At 37.7% G+C, this 18,550-nt stretch overlaps 1 protein-coding gene across 1 annotated transcript in view; it reads left to right on the top strand.

Annotated features, from left to right (window-relative positions):
* Positions 1 to 18,548, top strand: part of LOC119834874 (rho GTPase-activating protein 23) — a gene marked incomplete at its 3' end in the record, with an annotated part of 249,700 nt that extends 231,152 nt beyond the window's left edge. The window contains exons 16-24 of the mRNA XM_038359391.1: positions 14,034 to 14,189; positions 14,314 to 14,515; positions 14,733 to 14,953; positions 15,240 to 15,450; positions 15,766 to 16,025; positions 16,292 to 16,415; positions 16,748 to 16,943; positions 17,290 to 17,369; positions 18,289 to 18,548. Of these exons, the coding sequence (XP_038215319.1) occupies positions 14,034 to 14,189; positions 14,314 to 14,515; positions 14,733 to 14,953; positions 15,240 to 15,450; positions 15,766 to 16,025; positions 16,292 to 16,415; positions 16,748 to 16,943; positions 17,290 to 17,369; positions 18,289 to 18,548 (1,710 nt within the window). The remainder of the gene's footprint in view (positions 1 to 14,033; positions 14,190 to 14,313; positions 14,516 to 14,732; positions 14,954 to 15,239; positions 15,451 to 15,765; positions 16,026 to 16,291; positions 16,416 to 16,747; positions 16,944 to 17,289; positions 17,370 to 18,288) is intronic.
* Between the last annotated feature and the right edge of the window lie 2 nt (positions 18,549 to 18,550).

Raw genomic sequence — 18,550 nt, 5'->3', positions numbered from 1 at the left:
CAAATCGAATTCCCCGTGAAGCGTTCGAACAAAGAAAGCTCTTTAAATGGTGCGCCATCAACGGCTGAATGATTCACCAACCCTTCAATTCAACGTCGCGCTTTTTGTCAACCAACAATTCGATTTCAAGAACGTCAACAATTCGATTACCGAACATAGTGTTGCCTTGTGCGGGCGCAATTCTTTTATTAATTATAGTGGCCAATTCAGTCGAGGATGTGACGCCATGCCGGCGGCGGTGCGAGCGCGTGATTCGCCTTCCAATCGCGCTCGCAATCGCCATTCATCCTTGAAGTGGTGTGGATTGTATTGCTCGCTTGTCATTGATCGATTCCTTATTATTTTTGTGCGTGCTCAAATGCATTCCGATCAAGGAATCAACGCTTATCTAAATAATCAAACGGTGGTGTTAAACAGATCGATAGACGTGGATGCGCATGCGATGTGGTCATTAACATGTTTGTTTATCGACGATAAATCCTTTCAAAGAATTATTTTATTATTTTGAATTCTTGATAATGGCTGCATTCAGAACTAACGTTTCGTTTATATACTCTACTAATATACTCATGTTCGGACGGTGTACAGAAAATATTTCAGAGAAAATCGTAACATAAAATATTTTCTGATTTTACATTGTGTCGTTAATATTTTCATTTTCTCTTAAAGCTTTGCCTAAAGCGCAGATAAGATAAGTTGCTATGTACATTACACATTGTAAATCATTCACTGGAATACAAGATACACATCATATAGCTGTAGATATGATATAGGCCAGCTTTCATAACTTCAAAGTCGTTTTGTATGCTCCGTCGCTCTTTGCCACGCAACAGGACAAGTGATGAATAGCAAATCATCCTCAGCTGTCCATTTTGTCGCCTTTTATAAAGCAAGAATGTTAATTTAATGTTATAGATATAATACTAAAGCTAGCACGCATGTTTTGCGCTGTTCACGCATTAGTTAGGAAAATGTTATCGTTGGTAAAAATTGTATTTAAAGAAGAAGGTATACGAAGAAAATCTGTACTTTGTTGAATTGTACTTATAATTTATATACATCATGGCATAGATGCTTGAGATCACGACTGCGCATCGCTTAATCGACACTTCAAATTACAATGCAAATTGTTGATTTACATTGCGTGTGTGATACATAAATCACTTGTTCCTGTCCGTTTGCAGCGTTAATGTATTCTGTGCAGAGGCGTTCACTCGGAATTATGTAGATTACGGGACAGCTTTAAAGCGAAACGAGCGGTACTGAAGGTGCAATATAAAGATTGTGGGAGCGCTGACTTGGCGCTTGAGGGCTGTAAATAATTGCTTGATAGTTTAGAATTGTTATGTTTTGACGGTAGGCTCAAATTCATGTGTGGGTATTAGTTCATATGGAGATGATTTGACGCACTGACCAGCAAAAAACCCGACACAGTATGAAAAATATTTAATAACAAAATTCAAAATAATTAAAACTAATTAGTTACACTCTTCTTCTAATAAATGTTCACTAAAATAATGAGTGTGTGTGAGCATAATAAAAAGATGTTATTGTTTTCTGGTGTAGGTACCAAAGTAGATTAATACTAAAACATGAATATACTGGTATTATAAGAAATATGATCGCCTGTTAAAAAGATTAATTCGACCCACAAAGTAGGTGAAGCGTGTAATACTGTTAACTCATGCGTAATTTTTTAATATTTTTATGCCATAAAATAAGTCAACATTTAATATGTGTATCAAAGTATGCTGCTTGTTGTATTCGTTTGAAAATGTTAAAGCGAAGTTTTGTTTAGTGTTGCCAGTAAGAGAAGATCTGCTTTCAAAAATGAATTGATAATTATAAAATTAAAAACTAAATGCAGTTTAGTTATTCCCAGTGTGGTATACGTGATTCTTAGCATGCCGACTTAAATTCTTTAACAGTGAATCTTTGAAATCATAAACAATACGTCATTGAGAACGCAATTTTATCTCTCTTACGAGTGTAGATATATATATTATTATATATGATCATAGCGTTTGAGAAATTTTAGGTCTCGCTGTAACTGTATAAAAGGAAAAACGGCATTATTGAGTGACGTCACATCCAATATTTACAAACGATATATATAACGAAGAAAATTCTATTTCTTAACAATTAACTTCAAATAAATTATAACAGTGGCATTGGACGATATGAGGTGATATTTTAATGGCTATGAAAAATACTGCGATGAAGAAATATTGTTGGCTCAGTTTTCAAGGTTACAATATTAGTCAATTAATGTTGTTGGGTTATATTGTGATTTGTGATGCTGGAGATGTAAACAAGATTATTTATAAAACGTCGTATCTTATCAATTATATTGAAAAAAATAAGAGCATTGGCACAAACTCCTATTTCGTAATTACTATCAAGGCGATTTAATATTAAATTAATGTTAAAATCGAATATATGAGGAACTAGCAGCGCCCCGCGGTTTCACCCGCGTAAGTCCGTATCCCGTAGGAATATCGGGATGAAAAGTTTCCCTTTATGTTATTCCAGTTGTCCAGCTGTCTACGTACCAAATTTCATTACAATCGGTTCAGTAGTTTTTGCGTGAAAGAGCAACAAACACACACACACACAACTTTCGCATTTATAATATTAGTAGGATATTCGATATGAGAATATTATTTTCTTGTTAAATCTGCACCCATCCTAAACGCGATAAAAATCAATAGCAAATACTCCTGGGAATTTTGTAGAAATACATTGAAGCGTGTTTCAATAGATAGCTACACAATATTGCCGAGGGATTCGCTCTCGAGAGCAGCTAGCAGCCGCTCGGCAGGCGGAGCACGTCGCACAACCTTCCGAGTCATCTGGACGCTCTGTTATATGTTCCATTGATATTCCCGCTGTTTAATATATGGATGGAGCGAGTTATGTTATACGGAATTTACGTCTAGATACTATCGCGGAACTCAATCGATGAACTCGATGTATTTGAGTTAATATTTCAATTTATTTGCATGTCTATTTGATAGTATTGGAATATCTGGAAAAATTTAACTATTGTATACCATAAAGCTTTGGCTAATGGTGATAGGAGTTGAAAATGTAGTCAAACACAATAGCAAATAAGAAATGGCAATGAGATTAATGTAAATATTGATACGAGGGAAGAAACATAACACACAACCCTCTTAGGAGGCCTGTATCCCAGCAGTAGGAACATATATGAGCTGATGATGATGAATTCGATCGATGAAATTAAACAAATGTTATATCTATTCAGGGCCTATGTACAATATTCGATATAAATAAGCTCAAGCGAAAGGAGTGTATAATATAAGCGATGAAAGCAAACTGCATCCACCATTTATCATATTAATGAACGTATCGCGTTTTTAATGTGTCATACTCGACATATCACAGAACCAATCGGCCTAATGTCAATATGGACGCATAAATAACGCATCTGAGCGCGAACAATCATTGTTTTATGTAATGTACACTTGGCACTTAATTAAATTGTAACGACATGAAGCAGTTGTAACAACCGGGCTTGTGCACAAGCGGAGCCCAATGGTAAGGTCGTGTGTATGTTCGTCTCAGACGTTATTTGTAAATAGAACATATGTAGATGGAACACACATATATATATATATATATATATATATATATATACTAGCTGCGCCCCGCGGTTTCACCCGCGTAAGTCCGTATCCCGTAGGAATATTGGGATAAAAAATAGATGTTGGCCGATTCTCAGACCTACCCAATATGCTTACCAAATTTCAGAGGAATCGGTCAAGCCGTTTCGGAGGAGTATGGCAACGAAAACTGTGACACGAGAATTTTATATATATAGATATATATATATATATATATATATATATATATATGTATGTAGAATAAATAAAAAATGTATTGAATCTGAAAACTGGTATTAGATCGAATAGTTCACGTTCAAAATTTTCTAATATCGTAAAAGTTATGAATAAAATTTTTATTATCAGTATTGAAATTGCTTACCATTCCGTTTTTTACTTAGTTCGCAAAGTCTAAAAGTAAAAAAAAACAAAAAGGAGATATTAAGTACATTTGTGCTCGCGCAGCTAAGTAATCATCCTATATGTTATTAAAATTAATTTTCATATAATATAAACAATAATAACATTATCTGAACAAGACTTTAGATACGCACGCATATTGTTAAGTGCATGCGCAATATACAGCCGCTGAGCGCACATGGCCGCGCCACTTGTGCGCCTGCGCAGGCAGACTGAGTGGCTGCATTCTACGGAATTGCTGTCCTCTAACTAGCCCTTATTGTGCGTATAACTGGATAACATGATGTGTTTTAGTAAGGAAATCACATCTGTATGTGAAAACAGTGCACGTACAGTACGAGCGTGTACTGTTAAAGCTTTTTCTATTACATTTTGCAGTTTTACTTTTAAATAAGCTAAGACTGGGTATTTATTAACAAATAATTAATTTATTGGGTGTCTATTCTAAACTTGTTTAGAATCGAGCATTGTAAATATTTAAGACAGTTGATTTTTATGTTAAAAAATTTTTACCTTCTACGCAACATACGTGAATACCTTGCGGAAGCGTCGGCCTTATTATTCAAATACTTCTCGCATTAAAATCCATACGTTATTACCCTTACGTACAATCACGTAATGTTCAGTATATGTACAATCTCATAAGTACTTAAATAGCACAACCTATCCCACGCGCGAATCGTTCGACCGGAGATCCCGCTACGCAGGCACTAGGTACCAATTCAAAGTTATCTAACCGTACATATTCCCTAAATAGGAAATGCCTATCGGTCAATCCAGCCCGCATCAGCTGTGCACGCACTGGGGTGAACGCCCCAGTGGAAATAGCCGCGAGATTGCCGTCCGCGAAATAATACGTCATTAGTGGACGACGGACGGTGGAGTAATGTTTGTAATAACGCACACTATTGATGCCTATGCGGTTATCTAACGTTCGGTTCTCATATTGGGATGTACGATTGCTAAGAACATAAAGAGGAAACTTTTGTACTTTTGTATGTTTGTAACGTTTTCACGCAAAACCACTGGACCGATTTCAAAAATTCTTCTACCATTAGAAAGCTGCAACTTCATTGAGGCTATATACGTAATATGTATCACGGGCGAAGCCGGAGCGAATAGCTAGTAGTAAATAAACGTACGTTGATTTTGATTTCGAGACTTTATTGGCAACTGAAGGAGATTCTCAAAAAATACATGTCAGTGCTGAATTTCAAATGCGATAAATGTATATCAGATGTTATTTATATATAAGGAGCTGGTGTGTTTAACACCGCTAATAATTATAATAAGCAGAATTTCTGAAACTTCTAAAAGTGAAATTAATCCGAACTAACCATCCATTGCATTTGAAAGCAGACAAACGCTTGCAAGTGTACTTTCTATGTCTAATAGCCATTTAGTGTCGAAAACTAATCGCGAGTCGTGAGCATGTGATTACAACACCCATTTAGCCGAGACGATTTTTTCCTATTTTATTACCATATACATTGGTTACAAACAATATTATGTTACGTTATATCAAAATTGTAGCTTCATATGCTAATTTAATACTTTCGTTTCTAAAGCAGCTGTGAAATCTTACAATTTTTTATGAAACAATGACATTTAAGTTGGCCGTAAGCCATCTTGGAGACGGGTCAAGAGTCTCGTAGAATTGAATTTTCTAACAATGGGTTCTCAACGAGCGATAGACTGTTAAAAGAACATAGGATTCAGTTTTACTATAGTGTTTACTGTTTATATAGGCCTTTGTTTTGTTGGTGAAGGATATCTTATCCTGTTTTAAGGAAGATTTATCGTCCTATTATCTAGGTCTTCATTTAACTAATTCGTTGAGAATTTAAAATGTAGAATATTAATAAGATATATTCTGAGAATTATCATTTCTGGTTTCATCTCATAACTTCTGTAAACACTTAGCAAGATTAATATTTGGTACAAAATGTTTCATGTAAGTATAGCTATGCATACATATAGCGTATCCATTCGCATATCGTATTTTACATGTAATTTATCACGAATCCAGAAGCTTATGGTTACGAGGTTAGAAAAACGCGATCTAAAACTACATGTATAAAGGAGGTTAATGTTATTATTGTTATTACGTCGGAACAGATAATGTTACGTTTTTCATGAAAACAGTTTAGACTTTTATTTTGATTGACTTCGAGTTAATCTTGGCTTATTAAAATGGGGTAAGACTTTATTATACTTGCATTTAAGATACTCATTAAAATAAACAAATGCTTGAATTGGATGTTTTATATCTTTAATCATATCGATATTTACTTACTCAAGCGTTATCGTAAAGGTTGTCTAGTAGATGTCGCTTACTGCTATAGGTCTGTCCCCTATACATTTCTTTGTACTGTGAGTTGTTTACTATGTGTACAAATAAACTATTTGTACAAGTTTTGAGCAAGGCCAATCATTGTTTGACCTTGTCCATCATGCAAATACAGACATCGCAATCTGAACTGAAACTTTGTAATAACGCGCAGTGTCTAACGAAGCCTGTCGTTTGATATCGATACGGGTGTACCGAGAATAGGCAGTTACTTGTTTACACGTATTAATAAAATCTGACCCAAATGTGTTGTGACGTCAGTGTGACGTAACAGGCGGTCATACGGCAATATACACACGAGATGAACTCATTTCTTTGAGTTAAACCGATCCAGATAGTGTTATGAAATCCCGTATAATAAGTGGGATATTGGGACCTAAATTCTGCGGTTTTGTGTTATAGTCATATTTTTTTGAAGATTTGGCGTTCAGAGTTAATACTCTAGCCGTCTTTTTACACGAATAAGTCTTAAACTATTTAGTACTCAAGTAATGTAGTCCTAGTTTCGATATAGTCTTTTACAAACAAATTTTTGATACAACTTTCCAATCATTGCCTAAATTGAAAATCAATATCCGCTTGGCTTTGAAATATGTCAAATATACATTTATCTTAACTTATATATACTCAAACAATAAGTGACCCTATTCCCATTGAAATAGATGAATGTGTCGATTTTTATCTAGGCAATACATTCTGAATAAATGTCTAACATCCAATTCAATTTCACACTTAATATATTTTAAATTGTCTCTCGATGTACTAGATTCGATTTCTTGTAAAAAAGGCGGTCGAGACGCGCGACACACTTAATTTTCGCTCTAAGAAATAGATAAGAAAATAACCATTATCAATACATTTTAAATGAAATAGTAGGATAAAAAATTGACGTACATTAAAGTATACATATATGACGATTTTAATTTATTGTGATAGGCATTACGATTATGCAACATCAAATTAATAGTTTATGTATAACAATACTCTTAAATTACAGGAGTAGCGAATCTAACAAGCTTTCTTCAGCATTATGTAAGCTGTGAGTCAATGTTGCCGAATTATGAGACGCTCATTATACCGCCCACGCATATAACTTAGTAATACATATTACAAATTCGTCTACTCTGCCGTAATGGCTGAGACAATGCTCAAATAACGCTTTATTTAAGCCACAAGTCGCAGCTTTCGAAACCGCAATAATATCGATTAGATAACAAAATGCATTAGATCCATTCAGACGATGAAGAGTTTTGTTTACACGCACACAACGCTTAAAAACTAAAGAACGCATTGGCCGTCATATCTATTTGTTGCTCCAATTTCGGTATTTTGCATCATATGCATTCTTGAGTCATCTAACTAGAAGTATTGTTTATCGCCTCTTAGTCATATCAGTACAGTCAGTAGTAAAAAGTTTAAATATCGTAAATCACCATTACATTAGCGTTACGTAAAACACATATGTAAATATGACGGAAACATGTAAAGTTTATTTGCGGAGAGCGTAGAGAATAGCGTCAGAGTAAGTCGTCGATTTCGTCATAAATCACACGAGACGTCACGAAAATGAGATAGTGATCGATCAATTGTGATGTCAATACGAACTCACTTTCGCTTTTAAACACTTAATGCACTTTATGTTAAAGGACATAATCGCTTATATCATAATTCACTCACAATAGCGCTAATGGAATATCATGTAGCGATCGATTTTAATAACATTTAAAAACGCACCAGTGATTTTTCGCTATATCTAAGATATCTTGTTGATTTTGAGTGTTAGCTATTAAGAAATAAATAGTTGGGAGTGGTCGGTGAACGCCCTGAATGGTTTAACGGATGAACGGTTCTGTTCGGTCCAATTCACGGTTAGACGAAAGTGCGAAAACCTCCGAATTACCGTCTGTCAACTAAAGCTGCGACACATCGGTGACAGCGGAAGTAATCACTCCGCGCATTAAATCTCCTTTTAACGAATGTGTTCATTGAATTTAGGAAAATTACGGAGCAATAAACCATTTCAAAATATTTTTAAATCTATCATATTTTAAAGGAATATCCAATTACTCGATCCAGGATATAATCTGGTTAAGTAAAACAAAATTCTTTTCAAACAGGGACACGCAGAATTTATAATGAATTCCGCGAAGTAGTTGGCAACACGGTTCCCTTTTACGTGAAAAGGAATCGTCATGTGTAACACTTGTGTGAACTGTTTCACGCTAAAATAGATAATATATCTCATACATCACCTACTCCTTTCTCGATGTTTTTTTTAACTTTCCAAATTAGGAAATTAATTGTTTCCACGTGCCGAGTATGGAAACCTTACAACTTTAAGGTTAACAGACAAATGACAGCTCAGAATAGAAAATAACACTTCAGCCTTCAAAGCGTGAAGCGCGCAGGAAAGTATGACGAATTGCGTTCACTTAGAGATGCGTTCATCTCACGGTTTTGCGCTTTGTTAAATGATTAAACCCATATACCTATCTTGAACGTAGCAATAAACTGCACTCTCCACCCGAGTTGCTAAATTTATCGAGCAATCTCAATTAACCGTTGATGACAAATGCGAATCGTAACATTTTTATGATGTGTTACGTGTTTATGGTCGCGGACCGCGGGTGTGTCGTAAGAATCGTGCGTGCTATAATCGAGTTCGATCTTTGTATCGCTTATACAATTGCCACTTCCGCGTAAAATTTTAATAGTCGTAGCTCGAAAAGAAAACGGTTGCCGGCCGCTAAGTGGCACAGCGGCGACGGCGCCGCGGTTTGTCATTATTGTCCCCGATGCAGCGAACGATTTGTCCGGAAGAGACAATCGATTTTTGAACCGTGAAAACGGCGATTTGGCAGACGCCTCGAAGTCTGCGCGGGAGCACTTTCTCTGCTATGACGGAGATCGACGGAGCGCCATAATCCTGCAGACGTGCGCGCGCGCCGCCCGCCCGCATCACGACGCTCGCATTTTCGGATATTGTACGCGCGCTACTATCATAATTTACTGTGTGCGCTTTCTTGTGACTCTTGTTATTGAAATAAATCAATAGTGATTTGCGAAAAACTGTCAAGATATTTCATTATATTTTTGCGGTAAGACAAAAAGTGTAAAATTGTTAGTGCGGTAAATAATTGGTTGATTGTGGTGCGAATGCCAACCATTGACAATGACCACGCCGAGTTTGCACTGACGCAGATGGACTCCGGCCAAACCATGACCCTTTGGTACACCGATATATTGGTAAGAAAGATTTTTTCAAATTTTATTAAAAACGTTAAGTATACTTGAATGTATTCGTAACCGTTATTTTTGACGACATAAATTTGGTAAGAGTTTATTTTCGGCAAACCAAATAATGTTAAATTACAGAATTAAAATAAAAGTTCAGGATAAGAATGAAGTTACAAGATAATACGAAATTATTTTCAATGAAAACCTGCCTTGAGTAATCTTTCTTTTCTATATTCTATATGTGATGATTACTCATTTTCTTTTTATTTACTGAAATGGTGACAGATTAAGTCAACAATAATCAAATGTGAACTTACAATGATATCTATATTTTCAATTCATTTACTCGCGTCTTTCCAATACAACGCAAACAGACTATAATTTTAATGAAAATATACGTTAATATAAACATTGATTGATGTATCGCTCAACCATTACAGATAATTATAAGCTACTAATAGAGAATCGACCCAGAATGCATTGTTATTCGCTGCCCGAGGTTCGCCTACATATCTATCGGGTCAATTTCGCCATGTATGGTTTTCCAATTTTTTATACACTTTCTATGTAATTACTAGAGAGAGCGTTAAAGCGCACCGCATATCAACTTTTTTCAAATTTCATTTAGCTACGAGATGCAGATAATGAGAAAGAAATGTAACAATTTGTAAAACGGATCTGGGTTGAATGAACGACAAAAAATTACCAGACTTGAGCTAAAACAGCAGTCACGATTAAACTAAACTCCGCTTGAAACTTCCAAAGCACGGACGCTGACTCGTTAAACATAAGTACCAAAAATGAGATGTTAAACGTTCTTCAAATGGTTGTGCTATTGTACCGAATATAATTGCAAAAGCATCTTTACAACACGCTTTAATCACACCCCCCATTTACATAACACGTATCGATTTCTATACATACGAACGAGTCCAAACTGTTACGGGTCTATGCTAATTGTCATAGCCTTTCATACACATTACATCACCGGCTTTTGACCGGCGGCCGACCCGATAAATGCAACGCGAATGGGTCAAGAGCGAAACTATTTTTTTTTTCTTTGCTTCGACAAGGAAAAGTGTGTCAGACGCAATAAATCATCGATTGCTATCACGACTTCGGAGACTATTGAAAGCACGTCTGTTCTCTCACATAATCAAAGTTCGTTTAGATTGTATCGCATCACGAAAATTTAATAATGACTCGTGAAATGGCTGTATCTTGAGATCGGAAGTGGTTGTGGGTACAGGAATGTTCGGTATCTAGACGTATAAAAACGGGATTGAAGTGATATACTCATATGTATATTTAAACGACGGCTGATTAGGATATTTTATTTTAAGGGTTTACCAACAATAATTTTGCTTTTATTTTTAACATTGTACAAAGCAGACTAACAATAGACATGAAACAATGCTTATAGAGCGTACGAAAATGTATTTTCTAGAATTTTACGGTGAAAATCGGTTGCTCGTTGATTGACATGTCTCATAGAAGATTGAGGTTAGACTGGAATGAATATTCATTTCGCTCTTAAGGCAATATCGATCTTACGAGTAAAAGTGGGTACGACTCGTTAGTCGTCTCATGAATATGGGTTATTAATGAAATTAATTTTCTAGATAGTAAGTTTCTTATTAATTAAAAACATATTTTTGCTTAATATAACGGTATCTTCGTCATTTTATATGTTTATCGTAAATTAAGTTTCGTAGAAGTAGATCTATGATTATAAAATTAAATGATGTAGGTTATTAAAACAGTAACAATGTACACAAACACTTTAATAAGATAACTTGTTTTTTCATGCAATGGAAAGTTTGGTCAACGAGGCGCCTCAGCTTTTAAACTTATTTTGCAATTGATTAAAGCGTGGGCGTTTTTATTCCAACGTATCAATTTTAGAAGTTAAATGAATTTTTTTTATAATAACAATACCCACACACAGTTACAAAATCGCTTTAATTAATGAATCCCTAAGAAAGATACAATTTTTTTTTAATCATGATTATATGATAAACTCAATAAAATATTGTATTGTTACCGATCCTTGAAAATTTTACAAAGTTTGCATTAAATCTGTCCATTTAAAATGGGTCAACATCGTGTATTAATCAGTTACGTATAAACATACTCGTATAGATAAAGTTCACAAAAACGTGTTAAAACGATAATGAATTTCCTATAACACGTTCATTCAGTTATCCATTAATGCGTATTATGTACAAATATTATTTTTGTATTCATTTGTTGTCTCGTTTGATTTGCGAAGCTTTGTTGTCAACACGTAACACTTATTCATAAAGATGTTAATGGTGGTTAATAAAAATGTTTAATTGTTAAATATTCCTCTTGTTTACTTATTTCGGTCGCACTTGTATGTAACCCACTTATGCCCGTCTCGTAACCCGGAAGTTTGCACTTCTAGGAACACTGAATAACGCACTTAATTGTTCGTACGACGGAAAGATAGCCAACATTAATATTTAGATTTTTAGTTCTGGTCTACTCGTTTAGCTAACATGTATCTGTTACTTATATTTATCTATTTAAACGTTCTGAAATGACGAGCTTTTGCTGACTTAGTTTTTCTTTATTTAAAATAGCGTTCTCTTCAGCTATATAACTGTTTTTTTTATGAATTTTTCCATTGATCCAAATGGCGTTTTTTAACGAAGCCATTCATAACAGCTTTGCACCCCGTGGTCGAAGAAAAAGTTATATTTATCATAAAATCGGTTCAATTATTTAAATGTGGAGAAGAGACTGAGAGACAGGCGGCTACTTTCGTATTTATAATTTATTATTTTACTTTTATATTATGAGGACAATTAGATTAAAAAAGCAAGCAAAGTCTACCGAGTTAGCTTATGCAATAATAAATCCAGCGCGTGTCAAAAATCACGACACTTTCAAATGAAGCTCATCAAAACTTTCCACGATAACTCACGCGATCCCAAACAATAAACGTCAAATGTTTGTAATGCGCCACAATTTTGTGTCTGACAATGTGTACGCATTTATTACTATAATTAGATAGTGAAAGCTCCGCGAGAGCGCCTGTGCTTGTACATGAGCAACAATATGTCGATTACAAATTACACGTCTAATTGTTCTTGTATTTGAAAGTGTTTAATAAATAGACGATTGCTCGCATGCAATTATGGGCGTGGATGGGTATCGACTTGATAACGAACTCTAATTATTCCTCGTATTAAAGGTTATTATTTTAATATTAGCGAGCAGACTGAAAAGTATAGTATATATGATACAGCATAATTAAATAAAATTCCCTTTTTAGTTAAGGTCAGTCGTGAACTTGACTCTCATATTGAAAGCGCAAGTCATATTTGCCTTCAAGCGTTAAGAAGTGCAAGTACGTAAGTCAAACACTACTCTCGTCAGCTGTAAAAGCCGAAGCGTCGTATTAATTCGCAAAATTGTAGGGCAAGGACCGGTGTCTAGATTTTAAACAGTGCGAACTTGTTTGCGATTGAAATTTATTGTCTGCACGTCCGCCAACCGACTGACACACTGAAATATTTTTTCATTGAACTAAAACATGCGAATTAACGTAACTGGGTTTTGTATTGAGGTTTGTTTTTAGGTTGGTTGCGCGGTGGGGACTGTCGAGTTATTGACTGGCTAAAAAATGTGCTGATAAATAATAAAAAAAAACTTTTTTGTTACCATAAAAGCTGAAATTAAATAAATGATTAAAAACTAATGATTACCTTTGAAAAAGTAGTTTTCGTGATTATAAATTAACGAACCACATACTATTCAAAATTGTGGCAACCCACAGCATAATGGACGGCATTGTTGAAAAGAATTCAAGAAATTGGCAAAGCATCAGAATTGTTGGTGGTGAAAAACAATCCTGTCATAGTAACGGGTACTAGAAGCGCGTATTGCACGCAGAGCTCACGTACCGAAGCCGTGTTTATAGGAAAAGGTTAATATAAACGTACATCAAAGAAATTTGTAATCCGCTTATAGTTAACTGTGTATCGAACGAGAAGTAAATAGTGATATCAGAGATAGAAATACGAGATCGCCTGCTATCAAGGACATTGTTAAAATTCTTCCGGTATTGTTCACTTCAATGAGATGTAAACTACTGATTTTATTATGTGTTTTGTTTCAGTGGTTTTAAATTAGCACGGTTAAGACGTTGTAAAGGCTATTTAAAAATAAAGAAACGGATCGTCTTAAATGCTATTAACGTTTTGTGTGAAGTCATGATCGGTTTTTACGTAATTGTTTTAAACAACTTTAACAATATATATCGACATCACATGATTCCTTTTAAAGAATTACGATAGCTAGAAAGTAAGAATATATTTTTTTAATATTTTCGTTTTGTATAACACCTAATTTGATATATCTATTTGTTATAGAGCCCCGGTGCAGTGACCGGCACGGGCGCGAACGCGGAGAGCTCGCGGGACGCGCTCGACGTCCGCTATTCGCTCGCCGCGCTCGCTGACGACTACACGAAGCGAAAACACGTCGTCAGAGTGACCACAGCGGCTGGCGCTGAGTTACTATTGCAGGTAAGATTACCGTTAACTAGTGAATTGTGTAAAATATTCTATGTAAGGCAATTAACGATACAATTCAAACTAATAAAAGCCTACATGTTAAAAAATAAATGACTTAAAATTTCAATAATTATAGGCGGATGGCGCAGCAGATGCTCAAAGATGGCTTGCAGCCCTCAGACGACACTCAGCAGAACCTCCCGTAGAGTCAGCAGCAATCCCGGCCCCTCCCTCTTCCGCACCTCCCACAACTACCGCTCCCCCGGCCTCCGCAGACTGCTCATCGCCACTCCCTCCACAGAGAAGTAAAAAGATCGGCAGGAACAGATCGCCTACGGGTAAGCTATATCAAAACTAATCCTGAAAAAAAAAATGCAATATATCCAAGTATGAAAAAGCATAAATTTTTATGCGAATGTCGACTAGCGATAGTCTAATGTATGAATTAAGTAAAACGTATCGACTATAAAATAAAAATTAAATCATTTTAATCGACAGTGAGGTCCTTTTGATCCTCCTAAACATAAGTTTTAACTCTATATGTTGCGCTTCCAGTGTCCATGGTGGGCCCGCCCACGCCCACTCTCCCCTCTTCGCCCAAGAACAAAACGTGGAAAGGTCGCATGGCCAAGCAGTTCCGGCGCATGCACGGCGGCGCGCACGCCGCGCCCGCCGCCGCCACGGGCTGGCTCGGCGCGCCGCTCGAGCGCTGCCCCGCCGACCCCAACCACCCGCTCGTGCCCAAAGCGGTCACCCTGCCCGCTGATGCCGTTGAGGTGAGACTGAAAATTCAGACACCCAACACAACGATCTTTTTATTGCCAATTATTGTGTGGATTTAGAACAATTTTAATTTTCTTGTCACAACAATTCCTGAGTACAGACTTATTTATTAGTAAATTAGAAAAATTAAAAAACGAAAATAAAAAAAAAATAGTAAATTATAATCGATTCAGTTGAGTTCTAACTAAATTAAATCGAGTCGACTAATTCATAACTGAAAAGCAATCTAAATGATTCTTATAGTAGTGAATAGTAAGCGAGTAACCACCCGCATTGCAGGCGTACGGGCTCCGCACGGTGGGCGTGTACCGCGTGCCCGGCAACGCGGCGGGCGTGGCGGCGCTGGCGGCGGCGCTGGACCGCGGGGAGCCGCCGCCGGAGGGCGACCCGCGCTGGGCCGACGTGCACGTCGCCTCCAGCCTGCTCAAGGCGTACCTGCGCCGCCTGCCCGACCCGCTGCTCACCGCCGAGCTGTACCCCGCCTTTATCGGTGAGTTCGGTGGGAAGTTGTGAGGTGTAGATAGGTGATGTCTTCTCGATGTCTTCAGAAAAATATCGTTAGTCCTATTTTTTGTTTTGTTTTTTTTTTGATACAAAATTGTATTGAATTTGATAAGTTTTGTGGAATATGGTTAAAGAAGTAGTAGTAGTAGTAGTAGTAAATTTTCATTCGGATAACATATAGTAAAGCTGCGGGCCGAAAGACTATATACTATATAATAATCATCTTTTACTTATGATGAACTTAAAATAACGCTGTTCGCCATCTGTGTTGAGTGGCAACTAACAGAGCGTGTGTCGGCAGCGGCGGACCGGTCGGCGGAGCGCGCGCACGAGCTGCGGCGGCTGGTGCGCGCGCTGCCCGAGGCGCACTACGAGACGCTCAAGTACCTGGTGCGGCACCTGCGCCGCGTGGCCGCGCACGCGCCCGCCAACAAGATGGAGCCGCGCAACCTCGCCATCGTCTTCGGGCCCACGCTCGTGCGCGCCGCCAGCGACGACATGCTCGCCATGGTCAACGACATGTCCAGCCAGTGCCGCATCATCGAGTCCTTCCTCACGCATGTCAGTGTGCACGCTTTTAGTTTGATTGAACCCACTTTTTATTTGTACGATAGCAGTTAAACGAATGGCAGTTGAGCTGGAAATAATTTGTTATCGAACACATGTACGCATATCATTTCTTTACTTTGAATCTTCTAACGAGAACATAATTATTTTAACCAAAAATTAAAGCGTAAACGAAAAATTATCAGAATTAGACCAAATTTGTATGGGGCCACATAGAAGGCACGAGCTTTCAAATAAATAATGTATATTTATTGGAACAGTACTCGTGGTACTTCGAGGAGGAGGACGGCAGCCCGCCGGCCGAGCCGCCCGCCGCCGACCCGCTGTCGCCCGCGCCCGCGCCCTCGCGGGACCTGCTCATACACAACGTCAAGAAGATCGAAGGTGATAAACACAACTTTAACGACAATAATCATTAAACATTTTTCGATTCATATTTCTTTAAAAATTATGTAATCAATTCGTTTTCAAAATTTAGACTCTGAAATCGTCACAACATTGTAGCTCATCATTTATCATTTTTATACAAAGAATTATCCAATATTGTTTCATTAAAAAAAACTGTATACTTCTCTGACTATACTTCTCTTATACACCTTCTTACCAAAACAAAAGAAATATATATTTTTTTAACTATGCAGTCATTATAACTACAATATTTCTTTCTAAACTCTATCATCGATACAGTCGCGTCACTAACCCACGTGTCCCCTCAGGCAAAGACGTGTCGACGCGCGACATAGTGTCGTCCATAATATCGGCGGCGAACCGCAAGATCCAGCGCAAGCCGCGCAAGAGCGACAAGAAGTGGGAGGCGGCGCGCGCCGACGCGTCGCCCGGCGCCTCGCCGCCGCGCTCCCCGCCCGCGCACCTCGCCGCGCACCTCGCCGCGCCGACCTACGAGTCTGACAAGTGAGTTGAGACTCTATCTCACTCCCTATAAGTGTTATATTTCCATAGCGTCTTCTCACCGTGCCGCCCCATGAACGTGACGAGCGAGTTTCAACTCTATGTTACACCACTAAGGGCTATATTTCCATACAGACGTGTCGCCGCTCATGTCGACGTTTGCTATTGAAATCCACTTGATGAAAATCATGCAAATATAGTGTAGCTGGATTCCTCAATTTCATTATTTAACAAAGTCACAATTAAAAATTGAATTGTACCGTAATCTTGAACAAAACCATATTTTCACCAGAACAGTTTGCACCATTTTCTCTGTATACTTAATAATAAAATCACATAAAATTTTCAGAAACGATATGGATTCAATGAGCCGCGGTCGACAGGACATCTCGCGACACACACACTCGCTTAACAACTTCTCTATAGACGGTGAGTTTCATTTTATTTAGTGACAAAAACTTGATAAGCTTCTTAATAATAATTTATCATTATTAAAAGGATTCAAAATAGGAAGGAAAAGAAAGAAGTCAATATGAAAATGCACGATAGGTTTGAAGAACTTGTAATGTCAGTGATATTGTTCAATTGCATTGCCATCGGACCTTTTCAGTACGCAGAGTAACTTCATATTGAAATTTCATTTACCTCTTCTAAATTGTGAGCTTATATAAAAATGTCATATAAATCTGTCTGTATAGATGTGTGTAAACGTGTCTACTATTTGCCCCATTAGGTGTCCAGTTCTGACGTCAGAGAGTAGACACAGCAATCCCTTTCTTTTGTCCACATTCAAAGGTATAGGAATGTGAGCGTGCGTTTGCAAGTGTGTGCGTGTACGCGGACGATGTTAATGCAAAATATCACTTGTTTATACTCACTCATTGGCTGATTTGTTGAAATGTATTGCATACAAATTTTTTTATGTATATAAAGTATATATGGCAGACTGGGGATCGTATATAGATTGGGGACGAAATGATAGGACACTTCAATACTCAAGTATTTTTGCATTTTAGAAAAAACACATAATAGTGTACATAAGACGTTTCGCGTGATATGTCATATTTAATAATATACGATTAACACTTTCCGTCATAAGTTTTTTGAGTGAGTGTGAACAAAATTTTGCGATTGTCATAAATAACTAACTAACGCTTCGATTTAGCGGCAGCCGCTGACAGCACGGCTTGAGCGCTCGTGCATTTCTGGAGCCATCATGTACATACCATATTACCACGTCATTCACTCATCACGTTTTCGCTCGACGCGACGACAATCTAACGCTTTCGTATCGTGATTAACGAAAACTGCATCATTTCGAGGAGTCAACGCGTAATCTTTGTTATAGGAACCGGAGATTTAGTGTCTTCTCTCACGAGCACCTTCGATCAGAAACTGCGGACGTTGAACAACTCGTCGCCGCTCGACGACGGCAGCATCCCGTACGCGGACGAGTGCCAGGACGAGCACGACGAGGGCAAGTCCGCCGGCAGCTCGCCCTCCGAGGGGAGCCTGCGCAGCGAGCGCGACGAGCGCGACGAGCGCGACGAGCGCGTGTCGCCCGGCCTGCGCGCGCACGAGCTCAAGGCGGCCTGGCTCGCGCGCGACCT

This window comes from Zerene cesonia, chromosome 20 (assembly GCF_012273895.1).
Source record: "Zerene cesonia ecotype Mississippi chromosome 20, Zerene_cesonia_1.1, whole genome shotgun sequence".
In the NCBI taxonomy this organism is placed as follows: domain Eukaryota; kingdom Metazoa; phylum Arthropoda; class Insecta; order Lepidoptera; family Pieridae; genus Zerene; species Zerene cesonia.
Note: the sequence above shows the minus strand (reverse complement) of the source record. Positions and strands in the feature narration are given on the sequence as shown.